Here is a 22,962-nt window from a genome sequence, read left to right as displayed (position 1 = left end):
TCTGGCAGTTCAGATGATCCTTACTACAATGCGCATGCTGGTCCTATAATTTTTGTTCATTACTTGACCTACCAAACCTAACCCCTGATCTCGAATCAAGTGTGCTGAATTCTACTTCATTACGAGCTCTGCCTCTAAGATCCCAAAAGTGGTGTGATCTCACTTCCTCCTATCATAATATCCCCCTTCTCTTTTATCCCATCACCCTGACCAAACCTCCATATTCAGGTTGTTTTCCACATGGAAAGACTTCCATTCAGTATTAGCTCCTTGGATTCCCTACCAGCCCAGGCCACAGAGCTAACTTGTTCTGGGCCCTCTTCACCACCACCCTAATTCTACTAACCTCTTAGACACTCAAGGATGCCAATCTATTGATACAATGCTAGACAGGCTCCCCAGTCCACTCCCGTGCCTGCTCTCAGGCTCTGAATAACCATTACAAAAAGACAGGAAGATATACAAACTTGTCTCTATAAACTCATTTGGTAATTTCCTCACCTTTGTATCTCTACCAAAGTGATGTAGTAGACGTTCTGTGGGTAAACAAATGAATAGACGGCTATACAAAACAATCCCCAGGCTCTAAATCCCATTAACCTTACTGAAGGCAAGCAGTGTGAGCTTTTCACCACCAAACTCATTCCTACTTCTCCACCCATAATCTTACCCCTCCCTCCAGGCTCAGAGGAAAAGAACTCCTTCAGTCATTCTTCCTTCGTAAAATGTGCTGCTCTATTGTCCTTAGATCCCTTAACTTCTCTGCTTTCTAACAGTCTATTCTCATCACTACAGTCACCTTTCATCTTCCATCTGTATCTAAACATGCAAAGGTAATCTCTCCTGCAAACTAAAACAAACAAAAAACCCGTTAGACCAGCAGTCCCCAATCTTTTTGGCATCAGGGACTGGTTTCATGGAAGACAATTTTTCCATGGACAGGAGGCGGGGTGGGCACGGCAGGACAGAATCAGGCAGTAATGCCAGGGATGGTTCAGGTGGTAACGCAGGCGATGGGGAGCGAGGCAGATGAAGACTTGCTCCTGCTGTGCGGCCTGGCTCCTAACAGGCCACGGACCGGGGCTTGGGGACCCCAGCGTTATACCGTGCCCCCCACTGTACTGTCTGCCCCAGCTCCTCCCTTTCTTGCAGATGTAAGTTCTGCTAAGTCTTCTGTAGGTGCTCTGTACCAGCTAACTCCATCTCCTTTCCTTCCTAGCTTTAATTCCCACCACTCTGCTCAAACTGCTCACCAAAGCATCTTTTGGTCCTCTTTCTCCCTGACCCTCTGTGAAATAACATCGACCTCATCTTCTTTCCTAAAACCTTCCCTTCCACTGAGTTTTAATTTCCTTATAGCACATTTATATGCTGATTTCAGCTCGTCCTTAGCTGCTTCTTTTCCCATCTCTCCATGTAGGTTTACCCCCAGGATGCAGTCCACAGCCTTCTGGCTTTCTCTGCCAATACCTGACTCAGTGCCTTGATTCTATTTCTAAACTTAAATTTCCATCCTAAGATGACTCTGTACCCCTTGATCTATAGTTCTTACCCTTCACCCTAGCAACGAGATGCTACAGTGCAAGTAGCAATGAATCTAGTACTACAAATAATTGATCAACTGTACTAATTATTCTAATTAGTGACCTAGAAAATACTTTTTATTGCTGTTAATAGATGAGAAAAGACACTGGGAGAGTGAATGAAAAGTATGTGCACACATGTGCTGGGAGAAGGAGCAGAGAGAGGAGTGTTATAGCCAAAGCTGGGAGACGGTAGTGCCAAGTTCAAAAGAATTTTAATGGAAGAGCTCAAAGAATAGATACACTGCACAGAGGGTGGCACGAATCTTTGTCAAAGCGAGACTTTCTGAAAATGTCTACAGCTTAGCTGAGAAGACACTCTGGAATAAAAGAATTCTTATTACAACCAGACAGTATCTATCAAAATTTTGAATGTACCAAACTTTAACTCAACTATCCTACTGCAAGGAATTTATTCTTCAGATAATCTCAATGCTTGAAAAATTGAAATTTCAAAACACTAAAGATATCTATCTAAACAAAATACCAAAAGCTTCCAGGAAATAAGAAATAATAAAATGTCAGATACATGTGTGTGTGTGTGTGTGTGTGTGTATAAATATATATATATATTTTTTTAAAGGATTCAGAATAGCGTAAGTCATCTCACGGGTGACAAGGAAAAAACATTTGGCCTTCACAGTAATGAATGAAAATTATTTTGTACTTTGAATTCTATATCCAGTCATCTTCCATAGTAGAAAGTTGATCATTGGTAATAAAAAAAAAAAAAAAACTCACCCTTTCAGAGTAGGAAGTTAACAAAAAATGTCTAAAATGGAAAAAAAAAATCTAGAACTAGCAATAGAAACACATTTTGTAATCTGGAAATTAAAGAATAAAAAGAGATGAAAGAGGTTGTATCTGGAGTATAGAACTCAAGGGTGATAAGGGATGAAGCAAAATAATGTTTTCATTATAATATTTGTCCTATTGACTTTGCCAACTGTGTTCACGTATAATTCTAATAAAAAAATTTTAATGTAAAGGTACATGGACAATATTCACTCCAGCATAAGTCTTGTGTTTATTACAGCACAAGACTGGAAACGATCTAAATTTCTACCAAGGAAATGGTTAAATAAATCATGATACATCTACCTGATGACCGGTACCCTCTCATCTGAGGTACAAACATAGAGAACCTCTTAAAGGATACACAAGAAACTGATCAGAGTGGGTTCTTGAAGAAGATTCAGACTTACCTGTCGTTCATTTAACAAATATTTAATAACCGTATACCATGTTATTTTAATTCTTTGGCATATACATGTATTACTTTCAATTTTAAAAAACTTTAAAAGTTCTTCACAGTCTGGTCACTCCAAAGCCAGGCAACCTTTGTTCTCACTGCTCCTCAACAAAAACTGCTCTTATCAGGCCAGTCAGTGTCTGTAACATTTATCAAATACCTTATGACCAATTCCAAGTCTAGTACTGCTCAGACTGTCCCCAGCCTAGAATATACTTCCTCCTCCCACAAAACTATTCAAGCCGAACACATTTTCCAAATACCATCCAGGATGATACAATAAAAATGACACTAAACAAAGAAGCACAATTTCTTGGAATTTAGTTTCCATGCCATCACTCGTGCAGAATCTGTACCCTGCAGCAGACACATATAAAGGACACAAAATTGACTGCATTACACTCTTTCCTAAGGGGCTTACAATCTAGCTGGGTAGTTTTATAAGCCAAGTTAACATATGACTTAAGTACAAAATGCTCTAAAGTTCCAGAGATGGCATCAAGCTGGGGCTCTGGAAATCAATGCTGAAAACTAAGTATTTTGTATTTTATCTGCCTGATTCTTTCTTTTCTTCTTTTTTTTTTTTTTTAAGTCTCCAAATAGATTGTAGTCCTACAGACAAGAGATCCTGACTTTCAATTCTTCAGAGCTCCCCAACACACCATTACCTACCTAGCATGGTGCTATGCGAACAGCAGGATTTCAATAAATCCTTAGTGAATGAACTAAGTGGAAGACTACATACAAAATGCATTTATATTAACAATTCTATTTTATCCTTACCCTATTTTTTGTTTGATATACATATATATTAGAAGGGAAAAAAAATCCAGAAGAATAACAAAAGACATTTGCATGGTAACAGGACTTCTGTACCTTGAAAATTCAGCTACTTTATTTTTTTCCATCTGCAGTCATACTTCTGTTACTTTATATGTAGTTCATTTGGAAAGACCGGTACAGTCAGAGGATTATAACTTAGGGAAGAACTAAATAGGGAAAACAAACTTTTTTTTTTTCTTTTTAAAGGTCCTATTGAGAGAAAATTTTCTTTGCAAAGAAGAAAAGGAAAGTAAATTCAGTTGAGATTACAATACAGAGGCAGACCTATTTCTTAACTGAATGACTCCCTAAGCTTCCATGAGATATCAACTGCTATTTAATATTAGGCAAGATAGCTACTACAGCGCTCTTGCATTTTAGAAAATTCCCATGCTATTTTTAGGTGTGGACCAACACATTTAACACCAAAATGCAGAGGCTCCCCAAGCCAATTAAACAATTGGCTTTATTTTTCTTGAGGAGAATAAATAAAATTGTTAACAAGTCAGGGATATGGATAATGACATGAAAGCACCTTATTTTGTATAGTTATTCTGTATGCCATATTAAAGTAAAACATATGGGAAAAACAGTAACTCATGTCTAATTGTTCAGTGTCAATAAATACTGAATAAATCAATGAGTCAAATATCCCCAAAATCAAAGGGGTAATAGAATTCTATCTATTAATGACTATTTATAATAGAATCTACTATTAGGAGACAGATAAGCCACAGAGAATATCATGTATACCCAGCTCAAACAGTTTAGGTTATTTTGTCTTCTATATTCCCTTTCCTCCAAAGCAAAACAGTATCTAAGTAATTGCTGATATTCCTGTCCTTAAAGCATCACTTCCTCCACCTGATGTTCAAATACTGAGTTTCCAGGCTCAGACATAGGCATTCACCTTTTTTTTTTTTTTTTTTCGGTACGCGGGCCTCTCACTGCTGTGGCCTCTCCCGCTGTGGAGCACAGGCTCCGGACGCGCAGGCTCCGCGGCATGTGGGATCCTCCCGGACCGGGGCGCGAACCCGTGTCCCCTGCATCGGCAGGCGGACTCTCAACCACTGCGCCACCAGGGAAGCCCGGCATTCACCTTTATACCCTCTTTTCAACCCACTTCCAGAAGTATGCCTTCAATTGCCACATATACGTAGGTAACTTTCAACTTTGCCCTCCACCCTGAAAACTGTCCCCTGGGCCCCAGACCTGCATAACAGTAACTTCACTTGTAATTCCATCTCCTCTGCTATGGAGGACAGTACTAAAGGGTGCTCAATGTGTCTGTCTGGTAAGTCTCCCTGGCAGTCCCAAGCCCTATATAACACCAGGCATGTGTAGCCTGTAACAGGACTGTGCATGTCGTGGTTCTAGCTCTAAATCCCAGGGGGAAAGACCTGCACCTTCTACATCTCCCCTGAAACTTTAGTCACTGTTTACTACCAGGAGCCTGTGGAGGATTCTTGGCAATTCAAATGTATTAACCAGGTCCTCTGGTATTTCCACCTGCAATGTGATCCTAACTTAACCTAAATTTTCATGTCTTCATTTAACAAACGCTAAGAAACTATGTGTCCAGCACTGTGACTGCAGATGTGAACCTGTCTTTATGAAATGTAGAGTATAACTGAAGGAGACAGGTGTCAAAGAATAAAAATACCACAAAAGTAAATAAATCCCATAATTTGGAGGGACATATGATACGTGAACACTAATGATTTGTGCCCTTTTCTATGTGTATGTCAAACTTCACTAAAAAGTTTTGTTTTTTGTTTTTTTTGCGGTACGCGGGCCTCTCACTGCCGTGGCCCCTTCCGTTGCGGAGCACAGGCTCTGGATGCGCAGGCTCAGCGGCCATGGCTCACTGGCCCAGCCGCTCCGCGGCACGTGGGATCTTCCCGGACCGGGGCACCAACCCGTGTCCCCTGCATTGGCAGGCGGACTCTCAACCACTGCGCCACCAGGGAAGCCCTAAAAAGTTTTAAACAATATTTTGCATCCAAAAGACACTAATAATTCCAGAGTCTGTGAATTGGACAGAGCCTGAAAAATCAATTCATCCATTTTCCTCATTTTACATATGAGGACACCGGGGTCCCAGGAAAGTTACACAAATTGCTCTCCTCAGGTAGTAACTATGTGAAGCAATGTTAAGCTTCTAATCCGTAGGATCTGACCTTGTCTTTAACACTGCCCACCTGACTCACTCCCCCTCTATTCTACATACTTTTTAGCATATTTTTATTTGCTATAATCCTCTACCCGGCTCACCTATAAAAATCTCTCCAAGCCCCAATTCAAAAGTCCAGGAATCTTTCCTCCACTGATCCCACCCAAGTACTCTTCTCTGCATCCCCTTGGCCTTCATCCTAATTTACCCTGAACTGTGTGTACACTTCATCCCTTATAACTAAGGATAGCACCTTAAGCGTGGAAAGCCTCACTGCACCACCACTTACCCAACTTTCAGTGCCTCAGGGATTGTTTCCTAACAATGAAGGGAGTAATCATCCCAACAAAGGATGAATGGCCTATAAGAATGCCTCTCAACATTCCAAACTAATGAAGAAAGACAAAGGCTAATGCTGGAGTCAGGGAATCTACCCTTTATTTTACAAGCATTCATACAGCACTTAGAACATAACACACACTGCTCTGAGTACCTTACAAATTAACTCATTTAATTCCCCTAACAAACTTAAGAAGTAGAAACTACTACTAACTCATCGGCAGATCAAGAAAAGGAAGCATACAAAGATGAAATAATTTGTCCAAAATCACTGAGCCAGGATTTGAAGCCAGGGTCCAAAATCCATTCTCTTAACCACTAAGCTATGCAGCCTCAAAATATGAGAAAACAATCTCAATCACCTTTACTAAAACGACGAGATAATTTAGAAAAATAAAATCACCTATCTTAAAAAATCACAAGGCTGTTTTTTGACTTTTTACTAAAAGTTGATTAAAAAATCACTAGAGGGCTTCCCTGGTGGCGCAGTGGTTGAGAGTCCGCCTGCCGATGCAGGGGACACGGGTTCGTGCCCCAGTCCGGGAAGATCTCACATGCCGCGGAGCGGCTGGGCCCGTGAGTCATGGCCACTGGGCCTGCGTGTCCGGAGCCTGTGCTCCGCAACAGGAGAGGCCACAACAGTGAGAGGCCCGCGTACCGCAAAAAAAAAAGAAAAGGAAAAAATCACTAGAACAAGGTCCTATAGTATAGCACAGAGAATATTCAATATCCTGTAATAAACCATAATGGAAAACAATGTAAGAAAATGTACATATATGTATAACTGAATCACTTTGCTGTACACCAGAAGCTAACACAACATTGTAAATCAACTACAATTTTAAAAGTCACTAGAGGACTTCCCTGGTGGTGCAGTGGTTAAGAATCCGCCTGCCAATGCAGGGGACACGGGTCTGACCCCTGGTCCGGAAGATTCCACATGCCGCGGAGCAACTAAGCCTGTGCGCCACAACTGCTGAGCCTGTGCGCCTAGAGCCCATGCTCTGCAACAAAAGAGGCCACTGCAATGAGAAGCCCGTGTGCCACAACGAAGAGTAGCCCCCGCTCACCACAACTAGAGAAAGCTCACGCGCAGCAAGGAGGACCCAATGCAGCCAAAAATAAATAAATAAATGAAATGAAAATAATAATAATAATAAAAAATAAATAAAAGTCACCAGAACTTCGAATTAAAATTGTGGTAGATGCTAAACCCCAGCCCCCACCAAAAAACAGATCAAGAGGTATCTAGTTATTTAAATTCCCAAAACAGTGTCATAAGACACCTGGGCTTTTTCACTACAGCTCCCATTTCCTGCTTCCTTTAGGAACCCATTATTCTCATGCTTCCTGTCTCAACTTCCCAAATCTTTAAATAGCTCCTATCTGGTTGTGAGGCTTGGACCTAACACATATGTCACATCTGGCCTCTTGAACAATTTCATCAGCTTCACCTTGGAGTCATACTTATGTTACAGGTCAAGAAAAGACGCCCTGTAATGTAGCCAATCCACCCTCACTCACAAGTAATGCTTGCCGCAAAACAGATCCAATATGCTACACAGGACAGGTGACAGCTGGGAGCACGAGATGGATGACAGCTGCAAACTGAATGTGAGGGTAATTGGGGTAATCACTAGCCCACTGGGTAAAACTTTGAGGCTCTGTAAAAAGGACAGACACACTGACACACAATTTCAAATAATATGACACTGTTTTGAATGATGGGTAGCAAAAGCAAGAAGCAGGCCATCCTGAGTTGCTCCTTTGGAGTAATGATGTCAGGCAGCTACTAGGCAAAGCACAGGAGGGAAGAATGGGTTGGTTTTTTCCTATGCTTTACTCACTACAGACAGTGCCAAACGTGCAGTGACAGGCAGAGGAACACTAATCATTTCTAAACACTAAACCCCATGTGACATTAAATTTTACACCAAAAAGGATTTTTAACCTTGATGTTTTACCTGTTAAAACAGTTTTGCAAACTACTGTCTATGCACCAAATCAAGCCAGTAGCCTGTTTTTGTACAGCCCTTGAGGTAAGAATTATTTTTTTATGTTTTTAAGGGTTGTAAAAAAAAAAACAAAAAACAAGAACAGACACTGTTTGTGACAGCAAAGCCTAAAATATATACTATATGACCCTTAACAGAGAAAGTTTGCAGAGCCCTATGTTAAAATATGCACCAAAAGAAACAGATGAGATTTAGTTAATCCATCAGTGGTTCGTATATTAATTTTTTTTTTTTTTTTTAATCACTGGAGAGGATTTCCTGGCAGGCCAGTAGTTAGGACTCCTCGCATTCACTGCCAAGGGCCCGGATTCAATCCCTGGTTGGGGGACTAAGATCCCATAAGCCACATGGCGAGCTGCGGACCAAAAAAAAAAAATGTTTTTTCATGAATAAACAAATCACTGGAGTTCAGTATCATTAACCATCCACGACAGGTTGTATTAAAAGTCTGGACCTAGTTACTGATGTCTACTTTCAGTCTTTTGGCTCCTACTGTCTGCTCACTTTAGTTAGAAACTGGAAAAATACTGGTAGAGGATAAAAGTGAAACTGGCTTTATTAGATTTCAGGACAACCTATAGATTATTCCTCTTTTATTCCTCTTTTGTCTCCCCCAAACCATTCAGCAAGCAGACTGTATTTTTGTATTTTCATAAAACACCAGCTGTTAATCACTTATTCTATAACAATCACCACATTTACCACTTTACATGTATAATTTCATTTAGTTTCTTCCCTCCCATAGAATGTTAGCTTCATAAGCGTTGGGGTTTCTGTCTGCTTTGCTTACTAATGAATCTCCAATGCCTAGAGTAGTCTGGCACTTGGTAGGTGTTCAATAATATATTTTTTTATTATTAATGAATCCTCACAGGAGGATGAGCTGAGCACCATCGTCACTCAGATAAGGAAACTGAGGCACAGAGATGTTGAATGACTAGGGCCATTCAGCAGTATCAAAGCCGGAACCTGACCCCAGCAGTCTGATTCTATGGTCTAAGTGAGGCATCACGCTGCCGCCCTAGTGCCTTCCATACAGAAATGTGCCATCTGAATGTCTAACTTTCGTTGACTTATGAAGGTGTGACTACAATTGCTTATAGCAACCAGCAGAGCCAGTTTTAAATTTTTTAGTCTCTGATGGATGACCCTTGTGCTATGGGAAAACACACACAACATCAGAATGTCTTCATGTACAAAAGTGCCACTTTTCTAAGGAGGGTAATGATGTCATTTTGTCACAAGGTTTAAAGATTTTGTAAAACAAAATATAAGTGCGAAACTCTGACAGTTACGTCCTTTCCATTTTTAAAGAAAGAGTTGCTATGTTACTTATGCTTTACGTACAACAAAGTTCTGCAAGTTGGACATCAAAGGGGGGGAAAAAAATCAAACAAAGTCCCAAAAAAGAAATAGGGCAGAACAGCTACAAGCAGAGAGAAAACCTGCCAGAGTGATACGGATGCAGAAATACTGAGCTGTGCACACAGCAGGCGCTCAATAAACGCTTTTGGAAGAAATGAAATGTGAGATAAGCCCTTCTTGGGTTTTATAAACCTTCTTTATTTCTATACTAGGAGGAGCTACAGGAAAAGGAGAAGCAAGGAGTACCAGTCAAGAAAGTGATGTCTTCAGATGGAATGAAAACTTTGAACTTAAAGGATTCCCATGGTGTAACAGCATGAAGGAAAATAAGCAAAAATAATAAACAGCATCTCTTAAGAGCTGGAGCCCCAAGCCATACAGTCTTTGATCAAACCAAGGAAATGTGATACTGAAAGAGAAATTGGCGATGTCCATCACCCCGCCATCTTCAATCTACCCCTCAAAAAAGTCCCCAAAACTCTCCTCCCTCACCAAACAAGGCTGCGACAGAGAAAAGGTCAACGGGGCCAGCTCAGCAAACGGTGACAGCTGCTTCAAATTTAGTGGGCCTCTTCAAACCTAACAGCCCTCGGCCTAAGGTTCTGGTATTACCCTGGTCACAAAAATCACGGGCCCGGTGAACAGTGCAGGTGCCTCAGCGCTACAGGTTCAAACTCTGGAGGCGGGAACAGGGATCCGCATCTTTAGCCACGCCTCTAGGCTCTCAGGCCCGCTAAAGTTCGAAAACTACCATCTTAGTTGGGTTTGGTGCAAGAAAGGCTAGAAAGCCGCCCAGAAAGGGTTGAATGGGGGCCCGGAGTAGGGATAAATAACACCAGATCCCTGGTACTAACCCTGCTCGGCGGCCCAACTGCTGGGGGGAGGTGGGGAGACGGGAATGAACGGAGGAAACCGGAGGTTTGAAAAGACGCCTGCCCCCCGCCGAGGCCCTCCCGGCAGCCCCCTCGAGGGTCGGTCTTTACCAACGCGAGCAGCGCAGCAGCTTCTCCAGCCGGTAGAGCGCGGCGCGGCTGTGGGCCCATGCGTCGCGACCAGCCGGCTCCATGGCGGGCGTAGGATGAGGCTCGTTCCCGGAGCGGACCCTCGGCTGCTTGTTCCCCCGCATCGCCCCGCCCTCGCGGAGGAGCCTCCTGGGAAAGCGGGAGGCTGGGCGAACTCGGGCAACCACCCAGACAGCGCAAGCCTGCGACCTGACAGCCGGCCCCCCGCCCCAGCTGTTCCCACTTCTGTGCCGGCGGGACGCCTAGGGCACCAGGCGCGCGGGGTGGGCGGGGCATGGCCAAAACGCGCCAAAAGTCCTGGCGCGCGGGACGGGGAGCGGGTCCTCGGCGAGGGGCGGGGCGCGGCCTTGGTAGGACACCAGCTGTCGTTGGGAAAGGGGGCGGGGCCACAGGCTGCCCTGAGGCGTAAAGGTAAGAAAGTGAGCAAGTCCTTGCTTTCCCAGAGTGAGGATTCTAGGGACCCTTAGCCGAATTTAATCAATGGAAAGTCACAAACCGAGAAACTTTTTAGTTGAGCATGGTCTGTGCTGTTTCGACTACTGCTGAGCTTGGAAACGCTTTGCTTGTAACATTGACACTCTTTTAATTCCTAAGAAGGTAACTTTCTTTTCTCTCCCCACCCCCACCGCCGGCTTTTCATTGATGGCCATATATACAGATACACCTACTACGCACCCCTTCACCCTCCCCATCCAGTCCGCTGCCAAACCCTTGCATTTTTTCCCCCTTACTCTCAAATCTTCCACTTCTGTCTTCACAACAGGCCCAGTTGTATCATTTTCACCTGGAGTGTTCCCATAGCCTTCTAGCTGATACCCTGGTGTCCACCCAAGTCCCGCTCAGTCTTTAAGCTACACGGTAGCCATCTAAAACATTTCCAAATAAACACGTGGTTAGTAGACGCAGAACGAGTAAAACTAAATAAGGTCTTATAGGGTGTTTTACCTGACCTATGATAGCACATGAAATTAACCAAATATATATAAATATATGTATTTAACCTCACAGGTAGCCAAGAAGTTAATCCTTGATTTTTTTTTTAAGCCATTGCTTACCCTTTGCACAGAAATCAAACTCTAGAGAACTTAAAATGTTAAATGAACTTGGAGAGATGCTATGGTGTATAATGGAGTTAGTTGGAGACCTCAGGAGCAAGGAAGTCCTACTTCTAATCCCACTTCCTCCACTGAATAATTGTGTGATTTAAGTCAAGCCTTAAGTTCTCTGAGCATTTGTTTCCTTATCTGCAAAACGGGGATAATAGTATTTATCCTGTAGATTTCTGGGATTACAGTAAATGTAAAAGCACTCAGATTTACTTACAGTAAATGTAAGTACTCAAAACTAATGTGAAGATGATCAGTACTGTGAATGCTTTACTTACCACAGAATGACACTGAATATTTTTATCAGATGCTTTTTTTTATTAGGGCATAATTTAACTGTGATCAGAGTAAATGAAAATTTCACACTTTGGTCAAATGCTTTGAGGACCAAACAATTGTTACTGGCCTGTTCCTACAGTGCTATTAAATGAATTATGACGCAGGTGCAATGACTTCTTTCTCCTATTAGTTTCCTCTTCCTTCTACCACTGCTCCATTACCTCTCCCCAAACTCACAAAATTCTTGGCAGCTGTTTCATGGTGGCCATAGTACACTGGTCAAGAGAATAAGCAAGCTTACTCTTCCATCTGCCACTTCCCCTTCCATTTGCTTCCTCCCAGCCCTGCAGTGCTACAGCTCAGGTGACTGATGCTTAGCTTTTAGTGGAGATGGGATATGTGGGGGGTTTTTTTCTGCTTTTATTTATTTTTTTGTGTGTGGTACGCGGGCCTCTCACTGTTGTGGCCTCTCCCGTTGTGGAGCACAGGCTCCGGACGCGCAGGCTCAGCAGCCATGGCTCACGGGCCCAGCCGCTCCGCGGCATGTGGGATCTTCCCGGACCGGGGCACGAACCCGTGTCCCCTGCATCGGCAGGTGAACTCTCAACCACTGTGCCACAAGGGAAGCCCGGGATATGTGTTTTTGCACCAACTCTTCCTCTCAGGCCTGGATCCTGAATTTCAAGAGCCAATTCTTTCTCCCATGTCCATTATGTGTGCAGGTGAAAGATGGGTGACCTACCCAGGATGAGGTACACCAACAGTGTGAAATCCTGAAATTCTGTTCCCAGAAAAAACTTCCCCAGGCAAATGCAGTCCAGCTATAGGGTCCTGGTAAAGCCTTAGCTTAGGGCATTAACAGTATCCCCTCTCCACTTTAAAAAGGGATAAATGGTATCTTATTTCCCTTTCCGTTTCCCTGCAAGGACCCCCTGAGTCCATCAAGTTTAGGTTTGTTGCTCCATTTCACTCCTAGTCTATCCTCCTCTCCTTCCAGTTAAGCAGTATTCCCCAGAACCTTAGAACCTTCAACCCTTCCAAAATTATTCATCCTACCCCAGTGTAACTCTCCAGTCCCAGGGGGGCTTCTGAGGCATACAAATTGGCTTGCTTTAGCCCATTTACCCATTCTCTTTCCATGCCCTGCCCACATCACTTTGATTACCATCTGTAATTCTACTGTACTCCAAAGGCATCTCCAGCCTGGATCTCTTTCCCAATCTTCAGGCTCAATATAACAGTTCGTTGAAAACAGTCTAAATGCTAATTTTTTTATTCTGTTGTGTTGTGAAGTATTTTACAAGTAGTAAATCTTACTCATATTCACTTAGATAAACATATATAACAAGTAAAATGGGACAAGCGTAACACCCAGACTCTCAGCCCGTGGAATGTGAAGCTATCTCACAAATTCAGCACGTACACTAATTCTTCTCTGGCTTTGAATTACGGTGTCATGCAGTGAAATCGACCACCTCAATTCTTTTGAGTGCACTCTCTGACAGATATAAATTTTGTTTGCAAGGACCTCTACGAAACCCAGAGTTACCCCCAGAAAATGCAGTTTGAAAACAATTGAATGTGGTAATTGATGGAGTGGAACAAACCTCCACAGCATCTAGGAGTGTGGTGTCTGCTGCCTGCATTTGACTGAGCTAGACTTCCTACGTGAAAATGCCATTAACCTAAGTTAAAGTCATAAGCTCTGTGCCATTTTTTCTGGAATCCAATGTGGCATAATGATTAAGTGCCATAGAGCTCTGGAGCCAAGCAGAACTGGGTAATAAACTGACCCCTGCCATTTCCTAGAATTGAGCCCATGGGTCCATTGTCTAACCTATCTTGGAACTTAGTTTCATCTTTTGTAAATGTCAGATTAATGTATATCGATCTCTCACAGGGTTGCTGTGAGAAAGGAATTACGAACTATGAAACTGTTCTAAACCAGGAATGCAACACAACCAACTTCACAATGGACTGTCCTGAACTTTAATACATATATTGAAGCTTAAGTCACAGCGCACAACACATTTTCCCATCTTTAGAACTGGTTTTAGCATTGTTGAGTTGCACTAAGCCAGTTATGCTTGCTTTAAAATTCTCTTACGAAAGAGTACATCTTCTGAGCTAGAGGGAGCCGCTCAATTCCGCGACTATGAAACAGAGATACTTGCCGTAGCAATTCCTTTGCAAATATGGTGCAGTAACTCTGAAAGGAAGCTTGAATTTTGCTTAATGACCATAATCTCTCTTAGTATCATCGCAAATGAAGTTATCTACTGAATTCCTAACACCATCCTTGGCATGGTGTTAGGACCCGTTAACGAAAATCCTTATAGTTTTGTTCAGTTAACTTGGAGATCTGTTATTTATTTTGTTCTTCCTTTAAGAGCAAGGAAACCTCAACAATTAAAAACAGTAACTTTGCCCTATGTACTACAGACAGCTTATATGAAGCAAACAAAACAGTATGGCCAAAACTAATCAGTACCTCCCACCCACAGACACCATATGATGAATGTGGGCCCCTACTTGGGCAGTACAGTTGTACGTACATGTATTGATCAAGTTAGTGGTTACAGTCTCTCTGAGTTGCACATACAGACACAGTCTCAATGTCATGCAGGCCTTGGCATTTACTGAAAAATTACCTAAGTCACTAGAAGCATCTAGATATTTTGAAATGGTTTTTGAAAGGATGTTAACCCCATTTTTGTGGGCACCTGCCAAATTTCTGTTACAGAATCAAAAGTATGTAGTCTAAGGACATAGATATATTATTATGTCCCTTCAGCAATGCTTTTAAAGGTTTTGGTGTCTTCTGTATTTCCTGATCATTTATCAAATTCAGTCTGACACAGATATTTCACTCGTCATTGTTTTTGGTTCAACAGACTTCAGAGTTCAGCTCATTCCACTGCCTTTTATTGCTTGCTGTTTTTAAGGAGAGATCTCAGTAGAAACCCCCTTTTTCTGTACAGTGTAATTACTGAAGCACATAAAGTGGTTATAGCAGGAATTTATCACTTTCAGGTGGAAATACTCACAGCCAAATAAAAGATAGAGTAGGAATGCCAGAAGCAATTTATAACAGGCTCACTGACATTTTGTGTTGAGAAGCTCTACCACTGAATAAGTATTAAGTCATAAATCTCTGTAAACGTGATTAAAGCCAGCAAGTTGTTCTTTGACGGGACACCATAATGAAAGAATGTTGTGATGCAAAGCAGGAAGATTCTGTTGACAAAAATCACCAAAAACAGCTGTCTGTAAAATTTACAAACTGCTTGTTTTAAATTTTGTTGAATTCCAGCAGCTGTTTGTTTGCACATAAAATGTTCATTTAGGAAATGAGCATTGACCCTAGTTTGGGTTCCATTGTGCTTCAAAATTTTGTAATCAGTGCAATCAAAATTCATACAATAATTTAAATTTCTTTCCAAGGACATGTAAGAGGTAACCAGTATATTTAAGTATGCCTTGGACACATTATACATTCGATAAATAGGGAAATGAGTGAATGACTGTATACCATTGTTCCCGAAAGCAATGGCCAGTTACCAAGTGCACTTCAGCTTTATTTTTTTTTCCATTCACATATACTGTTTTGGAAATTATGCCTTGTTCATATTAGATTCATTTTGCTAGTATTGATAATAACCCTTAATAGGCCTTTAGAAATACATTTTGGAGTTTAGAACATTGAATTAATATTTAGTTACTGTTGTAAAGTCACTCTCTGTGACAGAAAGTTTATTAAATCTCTCCTCAGTATTTTTGCATTGCCTTCACTTAGTTGCTTTTCTCGCTGTCTCAAGAGATAGCTTATATATTTTTTCATCTGTGAAGTAGGGATAATAGAAAATACCTCATTGCTGTTGAATGAATAAAATAAGCTAATAACCTTAGCAAAGTCCTTGACACACAGTAAGTTCTTAATAAATTCTGTCACTTATTACTCTATAAAAACTCTAGGTTCAAGAATAATAAAATGGGGCTTCCCTGGTGGTGCAGTGGTTAAGAATCCTCCTGCCAATGCAGGGGACACGGGTTCGAGCCCTGGTCCAGGGAGATCCCACATGCCGCGGAGCAACTCAGCCCGTGCGCCACAACTACTGAGCCTGCGCTCTAGAGCCTGCGAGCCGCAACTACTGAGCCCGTGAGCCACAACTACTGAAGCCCGCACACCTAGAGCCCGTGCTCCACAACAAGAGAAGCCACCGCAGTGAGAAGCCTGCACACTGCAACGAAGAGTAGCCCCCGCTCACCACAACTAGAGAAAGCCCACGTGCAGCAATGAAGACCCAACACAGCCAAAAATAAATAAATAAAATAAATTTTTAAAAAAAGAATAATAAAATGATAAGAAATTTATTCTTAGATAATAAGAACAATATCCTCTTGGATAGTCAGGTAGATTGCAATCCAGTATATTTCAACTTTTAAAAATATCTGTTCCCCCCGGCCTCAAAATAATATATATATATATATAAAAATTGCATGTATATATATATGCAATTTTTAGGTGTTAATTGGGAGATTGGGAAGTTACCTCAACGAATAAACCTTATCTTAAAAATAACTATAACAATACTTTGCATTGTTAAGCCAGACATACATAATGATAGTCTTTCCTATGAATTAATCAAATCATTTGAATTAATCAAATCATTGAGAATAATATACAGTCGTTCCTCAGAATGGGACAGGGGTCAGGGGGATAGGGAGGGGGTGTTGGTTCCATGACCTATCACGATACCAAAATCCAAGGTTGCTCAAGTCCCATGTAAGCCCTCTGTATCCAGGGTTCCATATCCAAGGGTTAAACCAACCTTAGATCATGTATTAAGTTTGGGATCCATGGTTGGTTGAATCCGTGGATGCTGAAACTACAGATATGGAGGGGCTACTGTGTTTATTGAAAAAAGTCCACAGATAAGTGGACCTGTGAAGTTCAAACCCCTGTTGTTCATGGGTCAACTGTATCCGTTGGTTTTAAACTTCCACAAAGAGTCTATATAATTTAGACTTACCATATAATCCTATCAATCACCTGGAGGTAAAGAGGTCATTATCTATCCAATTGACAGAAGGGGGAAAGGGGCTTCAGGTTGTTTAGTAATCATCCCAAGGACACACAGGTTATAAGCGGCAGAGTAGGGAAAATCGACTCAGGTCTGCCGGACTTCAAAGCCCAGGTTTTAAGCACCTGCATAACCTAGTTTTAATTAACTTCCAAGGACTTTAAGTCCAAGTCAGTTTAAATATGAGGGTGTGTACTGATTTTCAGCACAATTATGCATTGTACGATTATAGAAGAAGTTTAACTTATAGTCTTTCCCCTCAGAGAATTTACTGTCTACAGACAAGATTAATATAAGAAACAATACAAATAATATGATATGAGACAGGTTATAATTAAGTGTTCAATTATGTGGTGCACATGTAAGTATCACAAAAGGTCAGGGAAGAGAATGCTTAAAATTGCTTACAGGGTCCAGTGGTTAGGACTCAGCGCTTTCACTGCTGTGGCCCAGGTTTGATCCCTGGTCGTCAGGGAACTAAGACTCTGCAAGCCTTGTGGCCCGGCCAAAAAAAAAAAATATTGCTTACAGAAGACTGGGGAGGACTTCCCTGGTGGCACAGTGGTTAAGAATCCACCTGCCAATGCAGGGGACACAGCTTTGAGCCCTGGTACGGGAAGATCCCACATGCCGTGAAGCAACTAAGCCTGCGTGCCACAACTACTGAGCCTGCGTGCTTCAACTACTGAAGCCCACATGCCTAGAGCCTGTGCTCTGCAACAAGACAAGCCACCACAATGAGAAGCCTGCGCACCGCAATGAAGAGCAGCCCCCGCTCGCTGCAACTAGAGAAAGTCTGCGTGCAGCAACAAAGACCCAACAGATCCTAAAATAAATAAACTTATTTTTAAAAAAAAGAAAAAAAGAAGACTGGGGTGATCGTGGATATCTTTGTGGAAGAAGTGAAAGCAGAATTTAAGTCTTATAGATAGAGAGGTTTAAAGTGGTAGAAGGATGGAGGAAGATTATTTCAAATGGGCAAAACGATATAAACACAGACACAAATGACGCGGGAACATCGGCACCAGTTTGACTAGAGCAAAGACATTGAACTGAAGCGTAGGTCAGAAATGGTCAGATAACAGCAATTTCATCTGGCTCAACCTAATGCATATTAGATAGTAGTGATTACATATAGTACATAGCTGAATGCAATAAGGAACTTCTGGAATTTGGGGAGGAATTAGTGAAAAGTCACCTTCTTGAGAGGGAAGCTAGCAGGAATCAACACATAATGGTTGAGATTATTATTTGCTCATTCATGCACTGTAAGAGAGATTTGGAAATAGGTTGCTTAGAGATTCAAAGAAAAGCCCCAATCCAATCAAAGCAAATAGAGTAAAATTAAAGGACTGAATTTTTTTTTTAACTTGCCCTTTCAGGGCAACTTGAGCCTGAGAATAAAAATTGTCACATTATTAATAATAACAATCTACATGTATATAGTTTTGGCATCTACCAGTGATGTGTGCTAGCTGGTTTATACAGGCTCATGAGAGCCAACCTTATATTTGTAGGAATTTTACTAGCTATTTGTTAAACATAGCCATTATTAAAAACCATATTGCGTAAACTTAGAATTAAATAATTTCTTAAAACAAAAGTAATAAATATTTAAAACTCATCACTTCCTAAATGTTTTACTACATTTTTTTTATTATCTAACCTCTTAATGTGAATTACATTTTAAAAAAATGTCTATGATGGACATGCCATGGTATATAATGGTATGTCCTTGCACATTTCTTGCCAACTCCACATTCAGTAACATCACCTTGGTAGCTTGAAATCTATGTTAATAATACAGATTAATATGTCATATCTATAGCTCTTGTATCGTGAATAGGTACAAAAAAATGATGATTTATTTTTCCAGTATTCAAAACTGACTGAGCAAACAATTCACTCACATCACTGACAAACAAGTTTCACTTTTATCTTACTCATGAATTGAACACAAATATCAGTGAACATGTGTGGGAATTACTCTCAGAAAGCCAGTTGTTCAACATTTACCCATACACCAGAGCATCTTCCTGCTGTGTTGGATCTGGTGTCTCCCCCGCACCACCCCCACCCCACCCACCCCCCCCTCCCCACCGCCTCCCCGCCCAGTGGAAGTCTTCAGGCTATATTTCACATTTACTCACAAACACAGTGCTATTGGCTACAGTATCTGCATCTAGATTTTCCCCCTTCCTAGGCTTTGATTCTGAGCCCTGCAGAGACTTCTGCTGCCTCGGCTCAGAAACCTGATATGCTCTGAGGTGGTGAGATTCTTACTCCTTTGGACTCCACAACCCCTCTAGCTCAAAATTGTCTCTAGCTGCTGCCTTTGGAAGGTACTCTGGGTCAACACTGCTTTATTAGAATAGGGAGATTTCATTTTCCCCAATCTTGTACCTACTCTGTACTAATTATGTTACCTAGTGCCTTCAGTATCTCCCAAAAAGAATGTATGAAGTTGACGCTTCTGGTTTTGCTGTGCTTTTATGTTCACATCACATGCCTGTCAGGGGCTGGACTGGAGGAACACTTCCTACCCTATTTTACCTTCTCTGTGTGTTTCTGGTGGGTATCACTAGCTAATACATTATATATTTAACTTATATTGATCTAATTTAGTATCTGTGTTTCCTCATGGAATGTAAGCTCCAGGAAAGCAGGGATTTTTGTCTACTCATTGTTATAACCCCAGCACACAGAACCGCGCCAGAAGCTTAGTAGGTATTTACATGAATGACTGAGTGAATGAATGAGGACAAAGCGACAGATATGCTGTAGTCAGAATCAGCTTGGCCCTTTGATGCTGGGGGCATTATTTCTGGACCAAACTTGCTCTACTTTCTCTTTAATTAAGATAAGTTTGTTGTTGTTTTCTCTAGACATTCCTAAATCATTTGTGCCCTCCAAGTTCTCTAAAGATGATTAAATTCTCCTTGGTGGGTGTTGCTTAGATTCCACTCCCCACACCACTCCCTAGTCATACATGAAGCCATAAGTGGAACGTTATAATGTAATCTAACTGAATGAAGAGAAATAAAACCTATGAGTGTGTTAAATCAGAATGTTAAAAAAATGCATTTTCTTAATGGTTCAGATTGGAATTTCTTTTGTGAGATGGTTTGGGAAAATTCTTGATAAGGTTCTTGGCTAAGAGGGATATTAGCAAAAGCCAAAGCAGCAACAGGCAGTGTTTAAACTACTTTCCATGGACAAGAGAAATTAGGTTTGGGGCTTGGGAAGGAGGAAGGGGAAGAGAGGGAGAGGGACAGAAGGAAGAAGCAACAAGATTGTCACGAGATGGGAACTTCAACTAGAAAAGGCAGCCAGTGAAGGGTCCCAGGAGTTGTGTGACTGAGAACCTTAAGAACAAGTCCTAAGTTATGGAACTCTTTTAGCTGGATATAGGATTACTGTGGAAACAAACCGGAAATCTATGGATTTATGGGGCCTGGCTCCCTGGAAAATGCTATGGATGTTTTCTGTGTACACTGAGTGTAGAGGTGATAATATTTCATGTCTGAACAGGTAGGTCTCTTGTGCAAGTGAACTGGCTGAACACATTATTACTTACAGATCAGAATCAGAACACATCACCATGTGGCCAGAAAAAAAGGTAGGAGCTGGCCGACAATCCAGGACCTTGAAATGATGAGGAAAGTATGAAATTGTTAGCAAAGACGGTGAGAGCTCAGATTTGCACCAGTCTGGTTTGAAATCTAATCTTTTGTTTTATCTCAGTAGGGCTGGGTAAGAAGCTTCTGGTTTTTGTTTTTTTTTAAATATCAGATACTTCCTGCCCCCAAGGGGAAATGGTTTGCTACCAGAACAAGATGGACAAAGGTCGTTGTGCTGGAAGATGTTTCAGGCTTTTATCGTCTCACTCTCAAAACTGTCCAAACAGCCCAGCAAATGAAGGCTTATCCTGCCAGAGGCAAGAAATGACCGTCCGTGTGGGTAAAATATATTACCTGAAATTTTTTCTGATCATATTATCTTCTCAATAGAATTCTATTTTCACTCAGTGACTTGATGTCAAAGATTTTCACATCTCTCTGGCTTATTACTTTAGGTGAATGTGGATGCTGTGATAGCAGTAATTATCAAAACCCAGAAAGAACAGGAAAAGGAAAAAGACCCTTTGTTTTCCAGCTCTTTTTAACGGTTAAGGGTATTTAAAACTAAAAGGAGAAATATACTTTAAAAGTATACACATTTTTAAGAGAATTCATGAGCATCTCTTGGGGGAGGAGCAGGCAGGAAAAAGCTGGAGGGGTGGGATAACAACTAATGAATAAGCAAAACAAAAACAAAGACAGGACATTGTTCTTGAAACTGTAAGATACATGGTCAAGCCCTGGCCCTGTCATTTGCTAATTTTTTTACCTAAGCCATTTAATGCATTCTTCCAATTATCTCATGCATCAGATGGTTCTTGAGTGCTTACATACCAGTCACTATCTTAGGTGTTGGAAGCCCAACCTGACCCCCTCATCACAGAGTTTACAAACTCTGCTTCCCTTTTATTAACTCTACAATGGGAAAAATAATAATTGCCTTCTCATAGTGCTTCTGTGACGATCAAATGAGAATACCTTACGTAAAAGCAGTTTGTAAACTACACACGTGAATGATTATCATTATATTTCTCTTTATCCAAACTCAAAATAAGAGGTACTCAGCCAACCCTATATTTGTTAAAATTAAAACAAATTTTTTAAACTTCAATCGTCAGTGCACAATGGTCTCTGCGGAAATAAATACCTTCTTTTAAAAAAATCTATCAAGATTTTGTGCAACTCCCATTATGATCAATAGACAATGTGGCTTGCTTTGAAATGTCTCCTCTTCATTTCATTTCTAAGTAGGAATTAAATTTCTTTTCTTGAATTATAGGGTGCCAGAATAAATGACTGAAGCACTGGGGGAGAATCACAAAATCGCACTCATTCTGTTCTGATATTTGAACCACAGCCAAAAAATCAATATCCTATAATTTGAATAGAGATATCCTCAGACTTAGGTAGTATTTAATTACACAACATTAGTACAACATAGTTTAAAAAAAAATCTAAAGATCATTTTTTAAAATACTGAATTAAAGTAACCATTTAATCTGCTTACTCAGAGAATAAATTTAATATCAAATCAAACAGAACCATAGCCCCACATCCTCTCTTATTCTCATTCATGTGCTATATCTCTTTAAATAAAATTACAGCACTAACATGGTCACAGGTCGAGCAATCTTGACAAGCTCAGCTCTGCTTAAGTGTGTTATAATTATTCAAAAATTGTTAAGTATTATTTGAAATGAGTATTTCTTGTATTTTAAGTATTACTTGCTGACAAGCATACCAGTTTTGAAATAGTGGTAATACCTATTTTAAACAGTATTTGATCCATTGATCTTCTAAATAAAGATGCCACTAACTCTTGAAAATAAAGGTTACCATAAGACAATAAAATAAATACATCACCTTCTTTCCTACAAACTGAACTATGTTTGCAGCCTTTGTCAATAAATCAGTATGTGTATTCATTTCTCTGTTGTGCTTTACTTAAATTTACAACCAAGTAAACATAGAACAAACCACTACATAATACAACTAAGATCAAATTGCATATAAATGTAATAGTACATACATACAAATATATTATTGTAGTAGGATATAGGATTAAACTTGACTCATTCTTAAATTCATAAGGTTAAAGAGTTGCAGACTCTAGAAACATAGGAAAGAGTTTTTTCTGCAGTAAATTATTGCAGACAGTTGGACATTCCAAAGTGCTAACAACTGGGCCCAAGCAAGCATAAAGAATAAACAGATCACTAAATTTGGTTTATGCAATGTTTAAGCATAAGCAATGCAGTTTTCGCCTTTATAAGGCACATGTATTTTAAAATCAATTTGTAAT

General features: G+C 40.8%; 1 protein-coding gene across 2 annotated transcripts in view; it reads right to left on the bottom strand.

Annotated features, from left to right (window-relative positions):
* Nucleotides 1-10,809, bottom strand: part of BARD1 (BRCA1 associated RING domain 1) — an 86,718-nt gene extending 75,909 nt beyond the window's left edge. Inside the window, exon 1 of one of the 2 annotated variants that reach the window (XM_032638538.1) lies at nt 10,533-10,809. In XM_032638538.1, the coding sequence (XP_032494429.1) occupies nt 10,533-10,675 (143 nt within the window). In that variant the 5' untranslated portion in view covers nt 10,676-10,809. The remainder of the gene's footprint in view (nt 1-10,532) is intronic. The other variant, XM_032638540.1, reaches the window with a different exon arrangement.
* Nucleotides 10,810-22,962: the final 12,153 nt, after the last annotated feature.

Source organism: Phocoena sinus, chromosome 7, assembly GCF_008692025.1.
Source record: "Phocoena sinus isolate mPhoSin1 chromosome 7, mPhoSin1.pri, whole genome shotgun sequence".
Lineage (NCBI taxonomy): Eukaryota > Metazoa > Chordata > Mammalia > Artiodactyla > Phocoenidae > Phocoena > Phocoena sinus.
The sequence above is the reverse complement of the archived record's forward strand: the minus strand, read 5'-3'. Positions and strand labels throughout refer to the sequence as shown.